The sequence below is a fragment of the Tamandua tetradactyla genome, chromosome 3 (genome assembly GCF_023851605.1).
Source record: "Tamandua tetradactyla isolate mTamTet1 chromosome 3, mTamTet1.pri, whole genome shotgun sequence".
Taxonomy (NCBI): Eukaryota; Metazoa; Chordata; class Mammalia; order Pilosa; family Myrmecophagidae; genus Tamandua; species Tamandua tetradactyla.
The window spans coordinates 30,921,766-30,941,964 of record NC_135329.1 but is presented as its reverse complement, the minus strand read 5'-3'; the positions used below and the strand labels follow the sequence as shown (position 1 = coordinate 30,941,964).

The window sequence follows — 20,199 nt, the reverse complement described above, 5'->3', positions numbered from 1 at the left end:
GAATAAATGCTCTAACAGAATAAAAGTAATAATGACTAACATTTACTGAGCACTTACTACGCGTCACCAGGCAGTTTTTCAAGAGCTTTTTATGCATCAACTCATTGAAACCTCACAACAATCCTATAAAGTAGGCGCTATTATGGTGTCTATTTCACATATGAAAAGAGCTTGCCAGAGGCCACACCACTGAGAAGTGCTGGGTTGGGATTTTCATTACCTCAGGTAATGACTGGAAGGGGAGCCGTAAGGAGTTAATCTTAAAGAGTTAACCTGTGGATTTATGAAGACCAGAAGAGGTGATTTTTTTGACTTGTCTTGAAGGATAAGTTCAGTAAACAAGGCTGGGAGGGGAAATCATGCAGAGGAAATGGTTTGCGCCAGGGATCCAACACTAAGATTGGCAGGGAATGATTCTGAAGATGTAGCAGGGTCGCCAACGCCATTTATTCCACTGTTTTCAGATAAGGTATCAGCTCAGTTTATACCTGAATACGAATCGCGAGGATATGAATGGCATGGAAAGGCAAGGGCATTTACAAAAGCCTTTCTGCTTTTGATTACAAGTTACACAGAGCGAAGGGCGCTCTGAATTTTCCCGCCCGACCCCCTTCGCTCTTGTTCCGCCTACGACGACCCTCAGGGACTACAAGTCCCGTCATGCAGCAGCGGCGCGCCCCCGTGCGCCCCGCCCCGGGTAAGGCCCCGCCCCCCCGAGCCGGGCCCCGCCTCCCCAGACCCCTCCCGCCGGAGCCCCGTCCCGCCGGGTCAGCTCGGTAGAGTTGCCCCGGTGGCCGCGGCAGACGGAAGCCGAGCGAGAACCCGGCGGTGGCGAGGATGGGGGACTCTAAAGTGAAAGTGGCGGTCCGGATCCGGCCCATGAACCGAAGAGGTGAGAGCTGAGCCTCCCGGGGCTGGCCGCGGCTGAGGCGGCAGGTGCTTGGTGCGCCCTTCCCTTCGCCGCTGTGTGGGGTCCGGCTGGCCCCGCCCCTGGAGTCGGCGTTGGGGTGAGGGAGGCCTGGGTGCCTCGAAACCTCGTCCCCCTTCCCTCCCTGGCCTGCACGGGCCCCAGCCTGGGACGCCCCTCCCCTCGCCCTGCCACCCGGTCCGGCTGCCTCGGGCCCCACGTCCCGACCTGGTCGCCCTTCCCGCTGCCCCTTCCGCCGGTCCGCCCCGCCCCCGGCGCCCTTTCGCCCTCTCGCCTCCCTCTGCCCTTCTAGGAGGGCGCCCTCGTTGCTCGCCCCAGCCTCGCTTCCTCTTTCCCCACCCTTCTGTCCTTCGCCCCGTCAGTCTCTGGGTCCCTCTCTCCCCCTCTCTTTCCTCACCAGCTGTCAGAGCGTCCCCCGCCCCCTTGGGTCCTTGAACCTTCCTGCCTGCTAAGGGGACCCCCAGGTCTGCGGCTGAGTCTCCCCCAACAACAGCACTTTTGTGACCCGTGGCAGGAAAATTGGCAGAAAATTTCGTTCACTCTTTCTGAGAAAGCACTGAAGTGCAAAAATATTTCATGTTCCTATAACCTGGACGGTGATAAAGAGTTGTAAATACTTTAATACTTTGGGGTTGGGGGAAGGGTTTTTTTTTTTTGGCTAAGACATTTTTATTTTTACTTGAAGTCATCATATTCGTCATCTCTCACAATAAATAGTTTTAGTGCCAAGATTCTTGTGAAATTGTATCTTTCAAACATTCCCTTAATTCTGTAGGGAGGGTAGAGACAGCAGATAAATCGAGTACATTTTAAATCATCTTTAGACAGTCAAATGGAGTGGAAAGAAACCCAAGAAGTCAGAAGGGATGGACTGGATCTTGCCTTTGATGCTTAACTAGCTGCATGACTGGGCCTTACTTTAAATGAGACAGTAGGCAAGGTGATGGTATTGGGATCACTGGTATAGTTCCGGAGATGACTTTACAATTCATTATCTTTTTAAATTTAAAATTTCTATAGTGGTAAGATATATGCAATGTAAAATTTCTTTTAACCGCTTTCATACAATTGAGACTTAACTAATCAGGATCGTAAGTGGCAGTATCATTTCCTAAGTTATCTTTGCAGTTACTTTGTTCATAATTGTTGTTTTATGTCGATTTAGAAATGATAGGCAGTGCCCTTTCCCGTTCCCCTGACCTAACAGATAGGTTTTCCAATTTTCCTTTTCCTTGCTTTCTTTTGTATATATTAAAGTATACCGATCAAGCAGTTGACAGATGCTTTGAGTTTACCCATGTATTGGAGCTGGTTTCAGAAACTCTGTATCTGCTTAAGTCTGTCAGGTGATGTGGTAGAGCTTTACCCTAAGCAAAATTACTTTATGTTCTCATCTAGTACACGTTTTGAGTCTTCAGTCTTTTCCTCACTAGTTCCATGCTCCCACTAAATTAAATAACTTGGATGGACTCTGAAAATTTTCAAAAGCTTGGTCTTAAGTATTCAGGCATCTCTATTTCAGTTCACCTCAAATTTATTACTATCATAGTGATTAAAAACAAACAACCCACCACCTATCTAGGAATTGATATGAAAAGGTTGCTTTCAGCACATCCTTATAATTTCTTTTCACAAAAAAACTAGGAAATGTCGGGGCTTAAAAAGAGGCAGCTAGCCAACCACCAGAAAGACATAAATCAGATCATTAGACTCCTTCCCGCTTCCCCTCTCTTCTTTCCCCATCTTGCTTTCATTTTTTTAAGGGGAATTACTATCTCTCTTATTGATAAATTGGTAATAATTGTCAGTATCAGAGTTTCCAGGCATGCATAGATTGATAGTATTAGCTATGGAATGAATGTTCGCTGTTCCTGGGGGTGACACTTATTTTAAAGTTAAGGTTTACCCATTAAACCTTTAAGCAGGGTTTACAAATTTCCATTACCCTGTAAACAAGTGCATTGTTTGTGATAAAAACTCCCTCCGCATTTCACTTAGTGCCATCTCTTACCTTGTCTTGTATTTCCTGACATGGACATGGATTTCTTTGCTTAAAAAAATAGTTTTAAGTGATTAGCACGGGTTTTAAAATAATCTCTATTTCTATTTTGTCATAAAGTAGTTTGTCTTGGGGTTATTATGGAATACAATATTCTGGAATTCCAAATTCAGTAATTTTTGAACTGCTGTCGAGAGTGTGTTGAAAAAGGCTGGAACAAAACCATATTCCTTTCCAGTAATTTTGCAAATAACCGTATTACTTTTAACAGTTATAACTGCTGGGAAAACTAATATATTAAGTAATAGCATATCATTATGACAAATAATAAGCTATTAGTTATTTTTATCTTAGTATAAGAAACAACCTTGGAACATTTCACAAATGTGAATGAAATGAGAATGGATTACTGTGATGTAGTTTTATTGTATAGGCTTTGGAGTTTGGAGTCACTTCAGCTATCTTTTGAGGAAAACCTGATATTTGTTTTGTAAGAAGCCTGTGTATACCTTTAAGTTCTTTATGAGATGCCTGATTGTTTGTAGGTATTTTGAGTGTTAAGGTGGTTGATTGGTTTATTGCTGAACATTTATCATGTAAGAATGTTTCAGTACTTTTGCTAAATTATTAATGGGATTGGAAACTTAGTTATTTGAATGTTAAGCATTAGGTTCAAATTCAGTAATACCAAGAGTTGTAATAGCTAATACATATGCTTTTTGTAGGAATATTTTTCTGGTTAGTTATTTTAACATGGTAATAACTAATGACAAACAAAAAAAGGGGGAAAAAACCCCCCACCCACATCTCTATCCTAACAAGTCAAACTCTTTTCTTAATTCCATTCTAGTTTATGTTCACATGCTTATGTAATTATACATAGTTTTAATATTATAACTTTTTTTGTGTGTGTTTCTTCATCTGGAATATCAATTTAAACAGCTAAAAAAGAAAAACTTCTTTTGTCATGAGGTCTTGAATTCTATTTGTAGATGTCTTTCAGACTTCTACAACTTCTCAGATAGCTTTTGTTGTGTTCTTCCACATACTGGACAGAGCACCCATTCATGCATTATTGAATCTAATTATTAAATGAACTGAAGCTTTTACGAGGTAGATAGTGACATTGTCCATCTCAGAAATTTGGTGTTTTATAACTTTAGGTAGTTTGAAAAATATTTAATAGTTAAATAAACATTTGTTGAATGCCTACTAGCTGCCTAGTTCGTATTGGATAGTATGAGATCTTACTGCTTTTACTTAAGTTGCTCCCGATGTTTGAATATGTATAAAATTAGAAAATAAAAAAAATCTGTATAAGAAGTCTATGGAAAATACCTTTTGCTACCTACCTAGCCTGAAGTGGTGGAATCAGAATATATCCTAGGAGTTTAGCTAGGAAGAATAGTGAACTGGATTATTATAGGTGTTAGGGAACATGGAAGGGAAATTTACTTTAACAGGTATTTTTCAAGAGCTTATTTTGTGCATCTTTTCTTTAATGTTTTTTCTTATTGTGAAATATGACATATATACAAAACAATAAATTTCCTTTCTTTAATCTTTTTTCTTATTGTGAAATATGACATATATACAAAAAAGCAATAAATTTCCAAGTACCTTTTAAGAAGTAGGTATAGAACAGATTTTAAAGTTTGGTATGGGTTAAGGTTCCATGAATTTTCGTTTTTTTCTTCTAGCTGCTCCAAGACACTGGAGGCCAACATAAATATCAATATAATGATTCGGCAGTCATATTCATATGTTAAATCCTATCTTCTCTGTTATACTCCTCCTCCTCTTTAAAAAACATATATACATAAAAGCAATACATTTCAAAGTACATCGCAACACTTAGTTGTGGAACAGATTTCAGAGTTCGGTATGGGTCACAATTCCACAATTTTAGGTTTTTATTTCTAGCTGCTCCAAAGTACTGGAGGCTAAAAGAAATATCAGTATAGTGATTCAGCACTCATAGTCATTTGTTAAACCCAAACTTGTCTGGATAACTCCACCATCAACTTTGATCTTTCTCCCACTCTTTAAGGATATTTGGGCTTTTCCTATTCTAACTTTTTCCTGTTGTAAGGGGCTGTCGATAATATGGGATTTGGGGGATGAAACTAGTTGATATTCTGGAAGGGCTGGCCCCTCTACATTTTAGGACTCTTCCGGCCCAGGACCCATCTGGAGTTTGTAGGTTTTGGAAAGTTACCCTAGTGAATGGAACTTTCGTAGAATCTTATATAATGCCCTAGGTATTCTTTAGGATTGGCAGGAATGGTTTTAGGTGGGTTTGGCAAGTTATGATAGGTGGCAATGTCTGAAGTATGCTTAAGAATGACCGCCAGTGTAGCCTCTTGACTCTAATAGAACTCTCCCAGCTACTGATACCTTATTTGTTACACTTCTTTTCCCCCTTTTGGTCAGGATGGCATTGTTGATCCCCTGGTTCCAGGGCCAGGCTTATCCCTGCGGGTCATCTCCCATGCCATCAGGGAGACATTCATCCCTGGATGTCATGTCCCACGTAGGAGATAGGGCAGTGGTTTCTCTTGCAGAATTGGGCTTTGTTCAAGTTTGCAAACTGCCAGAATGCAATATACCAGAAACGGAATAGCTTTTAAAAAGGTGAATTTATTAAGTTGCTAGTTTACAGTTCTAAGACTGAAAATGTCCCTATTAAAGCAAGGCTATAGAAATGTCCAATCTAAGACATCCAGGGAAAGATACCTTGGATCAAGAAGGCCGATGATGTTCAGGGTTTCTCCCTCAACTGGAAAGGCACATGGTGAAAATGGCGACATCTGCTAGCTTTGTCTCCAGGCTTCTTTTCTCATGACACTCCCCTTGGGATGTTTTCCTTCTTCATCTCCAGAGGTCTCTGGCTACATGGGCTCTCATGGTTCTTGTGGTTCTCTCCAAAATGGTTCCCTCTTTTAAAGATTCCAGTAAACTAATCAAGACCCACATGAAATGGGTGAAGTCACATCTTCCTCTAATCAAAGGTTAATACCCACAGTTGGGTATGTCACATTTCCCTGGTGATAATCTAATCAAGTTTCCAAACTACAATGCTGAATAGGGATTAAAGGAAATGGCTGCCTGCACATGATGGATCAGGATTAAAACATGGCTTTTCTAGAGCACATAATCCTTTCAAACCGGCACAGGCTTAGAGATAGAAAGGCCACATCTGAGGAACAAAAGAGGTCCTCTGAAGGTGACTCTTATGCATACCCATAGGTAGGCCGAGCTTCTCTGCTACATATATAAGCTTCACAAGAGCAAGCCTCAAGATCAAGGGCTTGGCCTATTTATTTGGGTGTCCCTAATGTTTGGCATAGTATCTCGGATTTCCCCGGTGATAAAGTTTAATACTTCCATATTGTTTCTCCAATCCCTCAAGGGACTTTGCCAATACTTTTGGAATATCTGCTTAATATACTCAGTGATATATCCCAGGCATTACATTAAACTATCCAGAATTAGAGGCTGTGATTCTTGGTCTGGACTCCCTGTGTTTGGATTGTTTAAATGATCCATCTAGACAGGTTGAGTTAGATTATGTAAGTATTTTCTAAATGAGACTAGACAATATTTGCTCTTTTGTTTCTAGCTTATTTTGCCTCATCAAATGTCCTGCATGTTCATTCTCATAGTTGCATGCCTCACAACTTCATCCCTTTTTGTAGCAGCGCAGTGTTCGATCATATGTATATATCATCATTTGCCAATCTACTTCTCAGTCAGTATATCTTTCAACCATCTCCATCTGCTGGGCCTCATGTATAATGTCCAAAGTCAACAGTCCATCAAATTTAGTGGGACACATGAGTCTATACAACCCCTTTCAATCATGTTCACCTTCAATATGGTAATATTACTGTTCTAGTTTGCTAGCTGCTGGAATGCAATGTACCAGAAACAGAATGGCTTTTAAAAAGGGGAATTGAATGAGTTGCTGGTTTACAGTTCTAAGTCCGAGAAAATGTCCCAATTAAAACAAGTCTATAGAAATGTCCAATCAAAGGCATCCAGGGAAAGACACCCTGGTTCAAGAAGGCCGATGAAGTTCAGGGTTTCTCTCTCAAGTGAGATGGCACATGGCAAACACAGTCAGGGCTTCTCTCTCAGCTGGAAGGGCACATGGCAAATATGGCGTCATCTGCTAGCTTTCTCTCCTGGCTTCCTGTTTCATGAAGCTCCCCGGGAGGCATCTTCCTTCTTCATCTCCAAAGGTCACTGGCTGGTGGACTCTCTGCTTCGTGGTGCGGCAGCATTCTCTGCCCTCTCTTAGTCTCTCATTTTCCAAAATGTTTCCTCTTTTATAGGACTTCAGCAACTAATCAAGACCCACTCAAATGGGTGGAAACATGTCATCCCCTAATCTAGTTTAACAACCATTCTTAACTAAACTCATCAGTCAGGGAGATGATCTCATTACAGTTTCAAACATACAGTACTGAATAGAGATTATTCTACCTTTATGAAATGGGATTTATATTAAAACATGGCTTTTCTTAGGGGGCATGCTTCCTTTCAAATCAGCACAATTACTTACAGACCCATTAGTGAACAGCCTTCACGTCTATCTATTCACTTACAATTAAGTTCAACCTCATTAGCTAACTGTTCATACTTGGTACATTTTTCAGTGCTTGATGCAGTGAAAGACACAAAGAAGTGTGATAATATGTAGTAGATTTTTAAAAACATTTTTTGTTGTGAAATATATGTACAAAACGCAATAAATTTCAAAGTATATTGTAACTAGTTATGGAACAGATTTCAGAGTTTGGTATGTTTACAGTTCCACAATTATAGATTTTTCTAGTTGTTCCAAAACACTGGAAAATAAAAGAAATATTAATATAATGATTCATAAGTCATACTCATTTAACTCGTGTCTTCTCTGTTATAACTCCACCTTCTCGTTTGATCTTTCTCCCAATCTTTATGGGTATTTGGGCTATGTCCATTCTAATTTCATCACGTTGGAAAGGGCTGTTGGTAATATGGGATAGGGGAATGAAACTAGTTGATGTTCTGGAGAGGCTAGCCCTTCTGGGTTATGGAACTTATCTGGCCTAGAAACCATCTGCAGCTTGTAGGTTTCTGGAAGGTAATCATAGTACATGGAACTTTTGTAGAATCTTAGATAAAGCCTTAGGTGTTTTTTAGGGTTGGCAGGAATGGTGTCAGTTGGGGTTGTCAATAGTAACAATTAGTGAAGCTTGCATTAGAGCTGCCTCTAGAGTAGCCTCTTGACTCTATTTGAAGTTTCTCAGCCACTGATACCTTATTTGTTTCAACTGTTTTTCACCTTTTGGTCAGAAAGGCATTGTTGATCCCATGGTCCCAGGGCCAGGCTCCTCCCTGGGAGTCATATCCCACATTGCCAGGGAGACTTTCACTGCTGGATGTCATGTCCCACTTAGCGAGGAGGGTAATTAATTCACTTGGCAAGCTGAGCTTGGAGAGAGAAAGGCCACATGTGAGCAACAAAAGAGGTCCTCTGGAAGTCACTCTTAGGCATAGCTATAGGTGGGCTTAGCTTCTCTGCTACATAAATAACCTTCACAAGATCAAGCTTCAAGATCATGCTTGGTCTGTTGACTTAGGAGTCCCTAATGTTTGAGACAGTATCAAAGGTTTCCCTGGTGGTAAAGCTTAATAGTTCCTTATTTTTTAATTCTGTCTCTCAGGGTCTTTGGCAATACTTTTTAGTTATCTGCTCAGCATACGCTGGAATGTATCCAGGCATTACACTAAGCTATGCAGAATTACAAGCCTGCATTCCCATTCTGGGCCCCATATGTTTGGGTTTTTAAGTGATCTATTTAAACAGGTTGAGTTATATTATGTGCTACAGAAAAGTTAGGTTTTAGACAAAATAAACATCTCTTCCTTTGGTCTCCTTGAGTAGGTGAAGTTCTAAAATACAATGTCTTCCTTACTTTCAGTATTCTGTTTTACCTTAGTCATGATCTGACTGGCCTTGTTCTTATCCCTAATTGAAGCCTAAGCTCTTTTTCATTTTCTTTAACAGTTGTTATATTTGGCAATGCTGACTTTCAGACCTGCAGAACTCCTACTCTGAGTCTTAGTCACACAGATACCCAAAGTTCCAGGGAAATACTAGATTATACATAAATAGCAAAGCCTTTCAAAATCTATAAAATAACAATCACAGCTCTGGACTAAATGTGATTGCTATAAGAGTGTGCTGGTTTGAAAGGATGTATGTACCCTACAAAAGCCATATTTTAATCCTAATCCCATTTTGTAAAGGCAACTGTTTCTCCTAATCCCTATTCAGTACTGCATGTTGGAAACTTTCATTATATTATCTCCATGGAATTGTGACTCACTCAAGAGTGGGTGTTAAACTGGATTAGGTGGAGATGTGTCTTCACCCATTCTAGGTGAGTCTTGATTGCTTTATGGAACCTTATAAAAGAGGAAACATTTTGAAGAAAGTAGGAGATTTGGAGAGAGAGCAGAGAAGAATGACAGAGCCATGAGAAAGCTGCAACAGAGAACACCACAGAACCACGAAACAGAGTCAATCAGCCAGTGACTTTTGGAGATGAAGAAGGAAAATGCCTAGGGAGCTGGAGAGGAAGCTAGCAGATGATGCCTGTTAGCCATGTGCCCTTCCAACCTAGAGAGAGAAACCCTGACTATGTTTGCCTTGTGTCTTTCCACTTGAGAGAGAAACCCTGAACTTCATTGGCCTTCTTGAATCAATGTATATTTCCCTGGATGCCTTAGATGGAATGATCAAAAGTTAAGAATGTTTGCGTTTGTTTGGTGTTTTTTGGTTTTTAAAAAAAATAAAAAAATTAATAATAAAAAAAAAGCCAGAAACAAAAGAAAAAAAAATCCCCCCCTTTTTAATGGCCATTCCATTCTACATATATAATCAGTAATTCACAATATCATCACATAGTTGCATATTCATCATCATGATCATTTCTTGGAACACTTGCATCAATTCAGAAAAAGAAATAAAAAGAAAACAGAAAAAATTCATACATACCATACCCCCACCCATCCCCCTCACTGATCACTAGCATTTCAATCTATATTTATTTTAACATTTGTTCCCCCTATTATTTATTTTTATTCCATAAGTTTTACTCATCTGTTGATAAGGTAGATAAAAGGAGCATCAGGCACAAGATTTTTACAATCACACAGTCACATTGTGAAAGCTGTATCATTATATAATCATCTTCAAGAAACGTGGTTACTGGAACACAGCTCCACATTTTCAGGCAGTTCCCTCCAGCCTCTCCACTACATTTTGACTAACAAGGTGATATCTATTTAATACATAAGAATAACCTCCAGGATAACCTCTTGACTCTGTTTGGAATCTCTCAGCCATTGACACTTTATTTTGTCTCATTTCACTCTTCCCCCTTTTGGTCGAGAAGGTTTTCTCAATCCCTTGATGCTGAGTCTCACCTCATTCTAGGGGTTTTCTCAATTCCTTGATGCTGAGTCTCAGCCCATTCTAGGTCAATTCCCCCTTTTTAAAAGCCATTGCGTTTCTGGCATGTCGCATTCTGGTAGCTAACTAGAACAAAGAACTTATAATTTAGCCCCAATTTTCTTTTAAGTATTTTCTAAAAGAGACCATACGATATTTGCTCTTTTGTTTCTGACTTATTTTGCATCATGTAATGCCTCCCAGGTTCATTCACTTCATTGCATGCCTCATGACTTTGTTCCTTTTGGTAGCTACACAATATTTGATCATATATATATACCACAGTTTGCCATTTACTTCTCAGTGTATCCTTCAGCTACCTTCATCCATTAGGAATCATGTATAATGTCCAAAGTCAACAATCCATGTTCCAAATTATCCTTACTTAGTTGTACAATCATCAATACTCTCAATTTTAGACAGTTTTCATTGCTTCCAAGAGGAAAATAACCGATAAATACAATCTCACTGTACCAGTTTGAAAGTGTTGTGTACCCCAGAAAAGCAATGTCCTTTAATCATGATTCATACCATAGGACTGAAACTCTTCTGATTAAATTATCACCACAAGAGTGTGCTCACAGCTGTGGCTGTAGCTCTTTGAAGAGATTATATCCAGGAAAAAATGGCATGTCCAGTCGTGCGTGTGACCTTTTGGTTTGATGGAGATGTGACTCTACCCATTCAGGGTAGGTCTTGATTAGTTTACTGGAGTTCTTTAAAAGAGGAAACATTTTGGAGAAAGCTCAGAGCCGATGCCAATACTTGGCAATCAGTTGCTTCAGAGCTGACATAGACCCAGATGTTTGGAGATTTTATAGGGCTGACAGAGAGAACAAATACCTAGACGTGGGTAGAACCCAGAATACATCACCATGAGCCTTCCTTTGAGATGCTGAGTAAGCCAGAATCCAGAGTTGTGTCCCAGAGGAGCTAAGTGAATGCCCACAGGTGCTTAGAGAGGAAACCACTGGCATCAGAAAGAAGCTGGGAGCAATGAAATGGGGAACAAGGACCAGCAGATGCCAGCCATGTGCCTTCCCAGCTGACAGAGATGTTCCAGATATGGAGTTTCTTCCAGGAAAGATTTATGGAAAGTCCTTTTGAGTGATGGTTCTGATCCCTGCATGCTGTGTAGAAAACCAACAAGAGTGTTGCAGGATCTGTATAAATGGAACCATTGCCAGTCTGGGCTAAAAGAGACAGGAAAGGGACAGATTGAAGGTAAAATTACTTCAAAAGCAGAACCATGGAAGCTAAGGTCTGAAGCCAAGAAACCTTGGGCCAGGAGAACAGACCCACCCATGCACTTGGAAAGGGTGACTTTGCCCCAAAGGCAGAGGGTGGGCCTTCCTCTTGGATGTTCAGGAAGAGTTACTGTGCTGCCCCAGTACGGGGCCAGGTGAACAGACCCACCCATGCACTTGGAGAGGGTGGAGTGCATAAACTGGGGATTAGGGGGAACCTGGCTACCATCTCATTGTTCTCGTGGGGTTGAGTATGTGCCCTGGAGATGGCAGAGATCTCAGGTACTACCCCGATGTTTAAAGAGAGTGAAATCTAGAAAAAGGTGGTCTCTCCAGTGTTTCTCAGTGTTGCATTTGGAGAGAATTGGGATGCTGCATAAGCCCTTGGAAAGGGTGGGACTGCCACTCTATCAAGCCTCAAGTATAAATGGCTCTCAGACTTTGAAATCTAATGAAGTTTGCCCTGTGGTTTTCAGAAATGTTTGGGAGCTTTGATCCCTGTTTTCCTTCCAATATCACCCTATGGAACTGGGGAATATGTATCCTATGGCTATACCGCCTTTGTATATTGGCAGCACATAACTTGCTCTGAGTTTTACAGGTCCAGAGCCAGAGGAGAATTTTGCCTTAGGACAATCCATGTCTGTAACTAACTTTGATGAAACTTTATACTAGTTTTAATTTCATATTGTATTTGTATTTTTATTTGAAATGGTTTATCTTTGTGATATTGTAATGGAATGAATATATTTTATATATGGAAAGAACATATCTTTTTTGTGTCTAAATGGTAGAATATGTTGGTTTGAGACTGTTGTGGACCTCAGAAAAACCATGTTCTTTTAATTCTCAAGCAATATTACTGGGTGGGATCTTTTTGATCAAGTTGTTTCCATGGGGATATGATCTACTCACTTGTGGGCGGGACCTTTTGATTAGTTGGTTTCCGTGGAGATGGCCTTCTACCATTCAAGGTGGGGTTGCTTACTAGAGCCATTTAAGAGGGAATCATTTTATTTTGGAAAAATCTGCAGAAAAAACAGAGCCCACACAGCCAGAGATCTTTGGAGACGCAGAAGAAAAATGCCCCCAGGAAGCCTTATGAAATGAGTGTCCTGGAGAGGAAGATAACAGACTTTGTAGCCATATGCCTTCTCAGCTGACAGAGGTGTTCTGGACTCAATGGCCTTTCTTTTTATTCTTTTTTTTTTTTTAATCCATACTGCATTCCTCTTTAATTCCATTTGTATGAATTTCATGGATACACACAACTATGTTAATAAATTCGTCCAACTATGCCATTCCTTCCCTCCAGGGTGTGTTAAAGGGGGGAAGGTATTGATCTGGAATGGGAAAGATAGGTGGAAATATTCTAATGGGCTGTACATATTCTGTATCTTTGTCTAGAAAGTAGTTACAGAGGTGTTTGCCACTATCTAAACACTCTTTGAGCTGTATTCTCAAGATATGAGCATTTTACTATATATAGAGGTTATAATGTCAATGAAAAAAATAGCACATTTATTTAATTAGTTCCCAAGAAATAACTACAGTATTAGTGATAAGCAACAGTTAATTACTGAACCTTTATGGTAATTCACATTTTGTATGAATTTGGCCATTGTCTCCTTAGAACAAGGCTATATTGTATAGGACTTTTAAATCCCCTATTCATGGATTAGGAAAGCAAGACACAGAGAGGCTAACCATTTGCCCACAATGCCACAACAGGTTAAGTAGCAAAGCTAGGACATGAACCTGGTTGTTTGCATTGGAGTTTGTCTGTGAAGGGAAAAATTAGGAAACAGAGAAATGGACATGGAAGAATTTTGTCTTGAAGAGAAGATGAAAAGAGATGATTTACAGTCTCTGCAGATGCTGCAAATGTGCTTTTATGAAGTGGATTCTTCCTCCTCTCCTCAATCCCCACCCTCCCCAAAAGCTTTCTGCCTTGACTGTGGGCATTAAAAAAGGAAACTATATTTGTATATCTACAAAATCTATTTTTTTAACTTTTGTATTGTATAGTGCAACATATATAAAAGCAAAGGAATAAAAAAGCAATAGTTTTCAAAGCATTCTTCAACAAGTAGTTACAGGACGGATCCCAGAGTGTGTCATGGGCTACCATACGATCTTCTCAGATTTTTTTCCTTCTAGCTGCTCCAGAATATAGGAGGCGAGAAGGCTTAAATATTTTTTTATCATTACAATCAATTTTTTTCCCTTTTTTTGGTGAAAAATAAGATATATACAAAAAAGCAATAAATTTCAAAGCACAGCACTACAATTAGTTGTAGAACATATTTTAGAGTTTGACATGGGTTACAAATCTGCAATTTTAGGTTTTGCGTCTAGCTTCTCTAAGATACTAGCGACTAGAAGAAGTATCAATTTAGTGATTCAGCATTCATATTCATTTGTTAAATCCTATCTTCTATGTATAACTCCACTATCACCTTTGATCTTTCCGTCCCCCTCTTTAGGGGTGTTTGGGCTATGGCCATTCTAAATTTTTCATATTGGAAGGGTCTGTCACGAATATGGAGTAGGAAGATGGAACTACCTGATGTTCTGGAGAGGCTGGGCTCCCTAGGTTTCAGGACTTATCTGGACCAGGGACCCATCTGGAGGTTGTACCTTTCTGGAAAGTTACTCTAGTGCATGGAACCCTTGTGGAATCTTATATATTGCCCGAGGTGTTCTTCAGGATTGGCTGGAATGGTCCTGGTTGGGGTATGGCAGGTTATGATAGGTAGTAAGGTCTAAGTGAAACTTGTGTAAGAGCAACCTCCAGCGTAGCCTCTCGACTGTATTTGAACTCTCTCTGCCGCTGATACTTTATTAGTTATACTTCTTTTCCCCCTTTTGATCAGGATGGAATTGTTGATCCACGGTGCCAGGGAAAAATCTATTTTTGATGTATCTTTTTCTTGGAGCTGAAGACATAAGTGGGAAATATGACCAATTATGAGTATTTTCCAGCAAATTAGTCTTGCAGAGGTGAGAAATGGCCAAAGGCAGGAGATATGAACTTGGACCATGCCATTGACACACTGCCAGTATCAATTCCTTCATTCTTAATTATACAGGAGCTTGACAAACAAAACTCTTGAGGTTCATGTATACCAACACATGGCGAGAAAGGGATTGTGAAAAATGAATCACATATAGCAAGGTAATTTTCAGATACTCAGCAGAGTATTTAAGCTTTTTTAACTACTTGGAGATAAATTATTCCGGTCTCCAACATGGAAGTGCTGCTATCAGAACCCAGGTAATACTTTGAATAAACATTAGTTTGGCCCCAAACATCATTTAATGGGTTCTTATGACATTTTCAAAGAAAAGCATTAAATTGCACCCACTAGTCTCAACCTCATGTTGATATTACAGTCCCCATGGGGCTTTGGAAATCTGTGGAAAACTTTAGGTTTTCATACTAACTGAGGAACATTTCTAGCATTTAGTGGATAGGGGCCTGGAATCCTAAACTTTCTTTTATTTTGTTTTATTTTATTTTTAAATATTTTTATTGACAAATCTTCACACATATACAGTCCATATATGGTGAGCAATCAGTGGCTCACAATATCATCACATAGTTGTGTATTTATCACCATGATCCCTTTTAGAGCGTTTGCATCTCCAGAAAAAGAAATAAAAAGAAAAAACCCATACAGCCCATACTTTTTGTGCCCTGCTGTGCAGCACACTAAAATGATTTGAGTCTGACCTTTCGTGTCATATACTGTTTCAGAAGCCGTTCGGCTGAAGGCTGTGTGTGCTCTAGTGCCAGGTGTGCAACATCTTCTCTGTTTTTTTTTCCCCTTATTTTTTATGTATTTTAAAATTTATTTATTTTTTGTCCTTATTTTTTTACTCATCTGATCATACCCTGGTTAAAGGGAGCATCAGACGCAAGGTTTTTACAATCACGTGGTCACATTGTAAAAGCTATATAGTTGATACAATCGTCTTTAAGAATCAAGACTACTAGCCACTCCAATACACCATAAGCTGAAAAGGGATCTCTATATAATGCACAAGAATAACCTCCAGGATAACCTCTCAACTATATTTGAAATCTTTCAACCACTGAATTTTTATTTTGTCTCATTTATTTCTCATGGTTTAATATCAGTGGAAAGATATTATGTAGTCATTAGAAATGATGATGATCAAGACTAACAACAAGGAAGACTTTCTTATGTTACTAGAAAAGCAGAATGTAAAACTATGTGTGACTGTATGATTGAATGCACCATTATGCTATTACTAGGTAAAAATGTATATAGAAATGGGTAAGAACTAGAAGGAAACATGAAAAATGAAAATGATTGTTCTTGTTAGAGAATTTTATTTCCTAAATAATTTCTATTCCTGTTGTGTAGTATGGTAACATTTAAAAATTTTAAGTATCTTTTAGGGGTCATACTCATGAGGAAATAACTTGTCGGGTGAGAAGATAAGATTGAAAGGTAAATAACTATAGCAGGCTGCTAGTTATTAAGTACCAGATATGTGATAAGCAAATAAAGGAATTAAGAGTGAAAGACCCGATTCCTGCTTTGGCTGGTGAGCCTCTCCTGTGGAGTTCATCCAGGCCATCCATCGGAGTCATTGGCTTTGCAGCTTGCCCTGTGGATTTTGGACTCTGCGTTCCTACGGTACTTCTGGACTTCCGGAGAAGATGGCGGCTTAGTAAGACACGCGGATCTTAGTTCCTCCTCCAGAACAGCTACTAGGGGGGTAGAAATGATACAGAACAGCTCCCAGAGCCACGACAGAGATCAAAAAGACAGCGTACCCCATCCTGGAATGGCTGACTGGCTGAGAGAACCCGCTCCGGTGAGATCGCCGAGGGGCGCGGGCTTCACTGGGCGGGGCGGCAAGCGGCCGGAATTCCTCCCTTCCCCCTTCCCGGGCCAGCTGGGAGAATTGGACAGGCGGTCCCCTCAAGCCGCGGCGGCTGGCGCCCACACCACGTGCGACCCCCCCGGACCAACTGAGAGAATTGGATCGGAAATCCCGAGGCCGCGGAGAACGGTGGGGGGGGGCCCTTCCAAACACGTGACTCCCCGGGAATGGTGCACTCTCCCGGGCGGGCCGCAGGGGCTGGCGCCCTCCCGCCACGCTTGGTGCACCGGACCAACTAGGAAATTCGGATGGGCACTCTCCTGGGCTGCAGCGGCCGGCGACCCTCCCCGCTTTCAGACCCTTGGCCGGCTGGTACTCTTCCAAGCCGCTTCGGCTGGCGAACCTCCCCGACGGCGAGAGTTTTCCAAAGTTAAAGGACCCACAACACCTTTTACTGGTGGGACCCGCAGACAAACGTGTGCCACGAGCGCCACCTACTGGGCAGGATAAGAAAAACAGATCCCAGAGATTTCACAGAAAAATCTTCCAAATTGTTGGGTCCAGCACCCAGGGAAATCTGACTAAATGCCCAGACGCCAGCAGAAGATAACGGATCACGCTCAGAAAATTGAAAATATGGCCCAGTCAAAGGAACAAACCAATAGTTCAAATGAGATACAGGAGCTGAGACAACTAGTGCTGAATATACGAACAGAAATGGAAAACCTCTTCAAAAACGAAATCGATAAATTGAGGGAGGACATGAAGAAGACATGGGCTGAACAAAAAGAAGAAACAGAAAAACTGAAAAAACAAATCACAGAACTTATGGAAGTGAAGGATAAAGTAGAAAAGATGGAAAAAACAATGGATACCTACAATGATAGATTTAAAGAGACAGAAGATAGAATTAGTGATTTGGAGGATGGAACATCTGAAGTCCAAAAAGAAACAGAAACTATCGGGAAAAGAATGGAAAAATTTGAACAGGGTATCAGGGAACTCAAGGACAATATGAACTGCACAAATATACGTGTTGTGGGTGTCCCAGAAGGAGAAGAGAAGGGAAAAGGAGGAGAAAAACTAATGGAGGAAATTATCACTGAAAACTTCCCAACTCTTATGAAAGACCTAAAATTACAGATCCAAGAAGTGCAGCGCACCCCAAAGAGATTAGACCCAAATAGGCGTTCTCCAAGACACTTACTAGTTAGAATGTCAGAGGTCAAAGAGAAAGAGAGGATCTTGAAAGCAGCAAGAGAAAAACAATCTGTCACATACAAGGGAAACCCAATAAGACTATGTGTAGATTTCTCAGCAGAAACCATGGAGGCTAGAAGACAGTGGGATGATATATTTAATTTACTAAAAGAGAAAAACTGCCAACCAAGACTCCTATATCCAGCAAAATTGTCCTTCAAAAATGAGAGAGAAATTAAAACATTCTCAGACAAAAAGTCACTGAGAGAATTTGTGACCAAGAGACCAGCTCTGCAGGAAATACTAAAGGGAGCACTAGAGTCAGATACAAAAAGACAGAAGAGAGAGGTATGGAGAAGAGTGTAGAAAGAAGGAAAGTCAGATATGATATATATAATACAAAAGGCAAAATGGTAGAGGAAAATATTATCCAAACAGTAATAACACTAAATGTTAATGGACTGAATTCCCCAATCAAAAGACATAAAGTGGCAGAATGGATTAAAAAACAGGATCCTTCTATATGCTGTCTACAGGAAACACATCTTAGACCCAAAGATAAACATAGGTTGAAAGTGAAAGGTTGGGAAAAGATATTTCATGCAAATAACAACCAGAAAAGAGCAGAAGTGACTATACTAATATCCAACAAATTAGACTTCAAATGTAAGACAGTTAAAAGAGACAAAGAAGGACACTATATACTAATAAAAGGAACAATTCAACAAGAAGACATAACAATCATAAATATTTACGCACTGAACCATAATGCCCCAGAATACGTAAGGAATACACTGCAAACACTGAAAAGGGAAATAGACACATCTACCATAATAGTTGGAGACTTCAATTCCCCACTCTCATCAATGGACAGAACATCTAGACAGAGGATCAATAAAGAAATAGAGAATCTGAATATTACTATAAATGAGCTAGACTTAACAGACATTTATAGGACATTACATCCCACAACAGCAGGATACACCTTTTTCTCAAGTGCTCATGGATCATTCTCAAAGATAGACCATATGCTGGGTCACAAAGCAAGTCTTAACAAATTTAAAAAGATTGAAATTATACACAAAACTTTCTCGGATCATAAAGGAATGAAGTTGGAAATCAATAATAGGCAGAGTACCAGAAAATCCACAAATACGTGGAGGCTCAACAACACACTCTTAAACAACAAGTGGGTCAAAGAAGAAATTGCAAGAGAAATTAGTAAATACCTCGAGGTGAATGAAAATGAAAACACAACATATCAAAACTTATGGGACGCAGCAAAGGCAGTGCTAAGAGGGAAATTTATTGCCCTAAATGCCTATATCAGAAAAGAAGAAAAGGCAAAAATGCAGGAATTAACTGTCCACTTAGAAGAACTGGAGAAAGAACAGCAAAGTAATACCAAAGCAAGCAAAAGGAAAGAAATAACAAAGATTAGAGCAGAAATAAATGAAATTGAAAACATGAAAACAATAGAGAAAATCAATAAGACCAGAGGTTGTTTCTATGAGAAAATCAATAAGATTGATGGGCCCTTAGCAAGATTGACAAAAAGAAGAAGAGAGAGGATGCAAATAAATAAGATCAGAAATGGAAGAGGAGACATAACTACTGACCTCACAGAAATAAAGGAGGTAATAACAGGATACTATGAACAACTTTACGCTAATAAATACAACAATTTAGATGAAATGGACGGGTTCCCGGAAAGACATGAACAACCAACTTTGACTCAAGAAGAAATAGATGACCTCAACAAACCAATCACAAGTAAAGAGATTGAATTAGTCATCCAAAAGCTTCCTAAAAAGAAAAGTCCAGGACCAGACGGCTTCACATGTGAATTCTACCAAACATTCCAGAAAGAATTAGTACCAACTCTCCTCAAACTGTTAAAAAAAATCGAAGTGGAGGGAAAACTACTTAATTCATTCTATTAAGCCAACATCACCCTCATACCAAAACCAGGCAAAGATATTACAAAAAAAGAAAACTACAGGCCAGTCTCTCTAATGAATATAGATGCAAAAATCCTCAATAAAATTCTAGCAAATCGTATCCAACAACACATTAAAAGAATTATACATCATGACCAAGTAGGATTCATCCCAGGTATGCAAGGATGGTTCAACATAAGAAAATCAATTAATGTAATACACCATATCAACAAATCAAAGCAGAAAAATCACATGATCATCTCAATTGATGCAGAGAAGGCATTTGACAAGATTCAACATCCTTTCCTGTTGAAAACACTTCAAAAGATATGAATACAAGGGAACGTCCTTAAAATGATAGAGGGAATATATGAAAAACCCACAGCTAATATCATCCTCAATGGGGAAAAATTGAAAACTTTCCCCCTAAGATCAGGAACAAGACAAGGATGTCCACTATCACCACTATTATTCAACATTGTGTTGGAGGTTCTAGCCAGAGCAATTAGACAAGAAAAAGA

At 39.9% G+C, this 20,199-nt stretch overlaps 1 protein-coding gene across 1 annotated transcript in view; it reads left to right on the top strand.

Moving 5' to 3' along the window:
• Positions 1–729: 729 nt before the first annotated feature.
• Positions 730–20,199, top strand: part of KIF13B (kinesin family member 13B) — a 331,605-nt gene continuing 312,135 nt past the window's right edge. Inside the window, exon 1 of the mRNA XM_077152891.1 lies at positions 730–892. Within this exon, the coding sequence (XP_077009006.1) occupies positions 838–892 (55 nt within the window). The 5' untranslated portion in view covers positions 730–837. The remainder of the gene's footprint in view (positions 893–20,199) is intronic.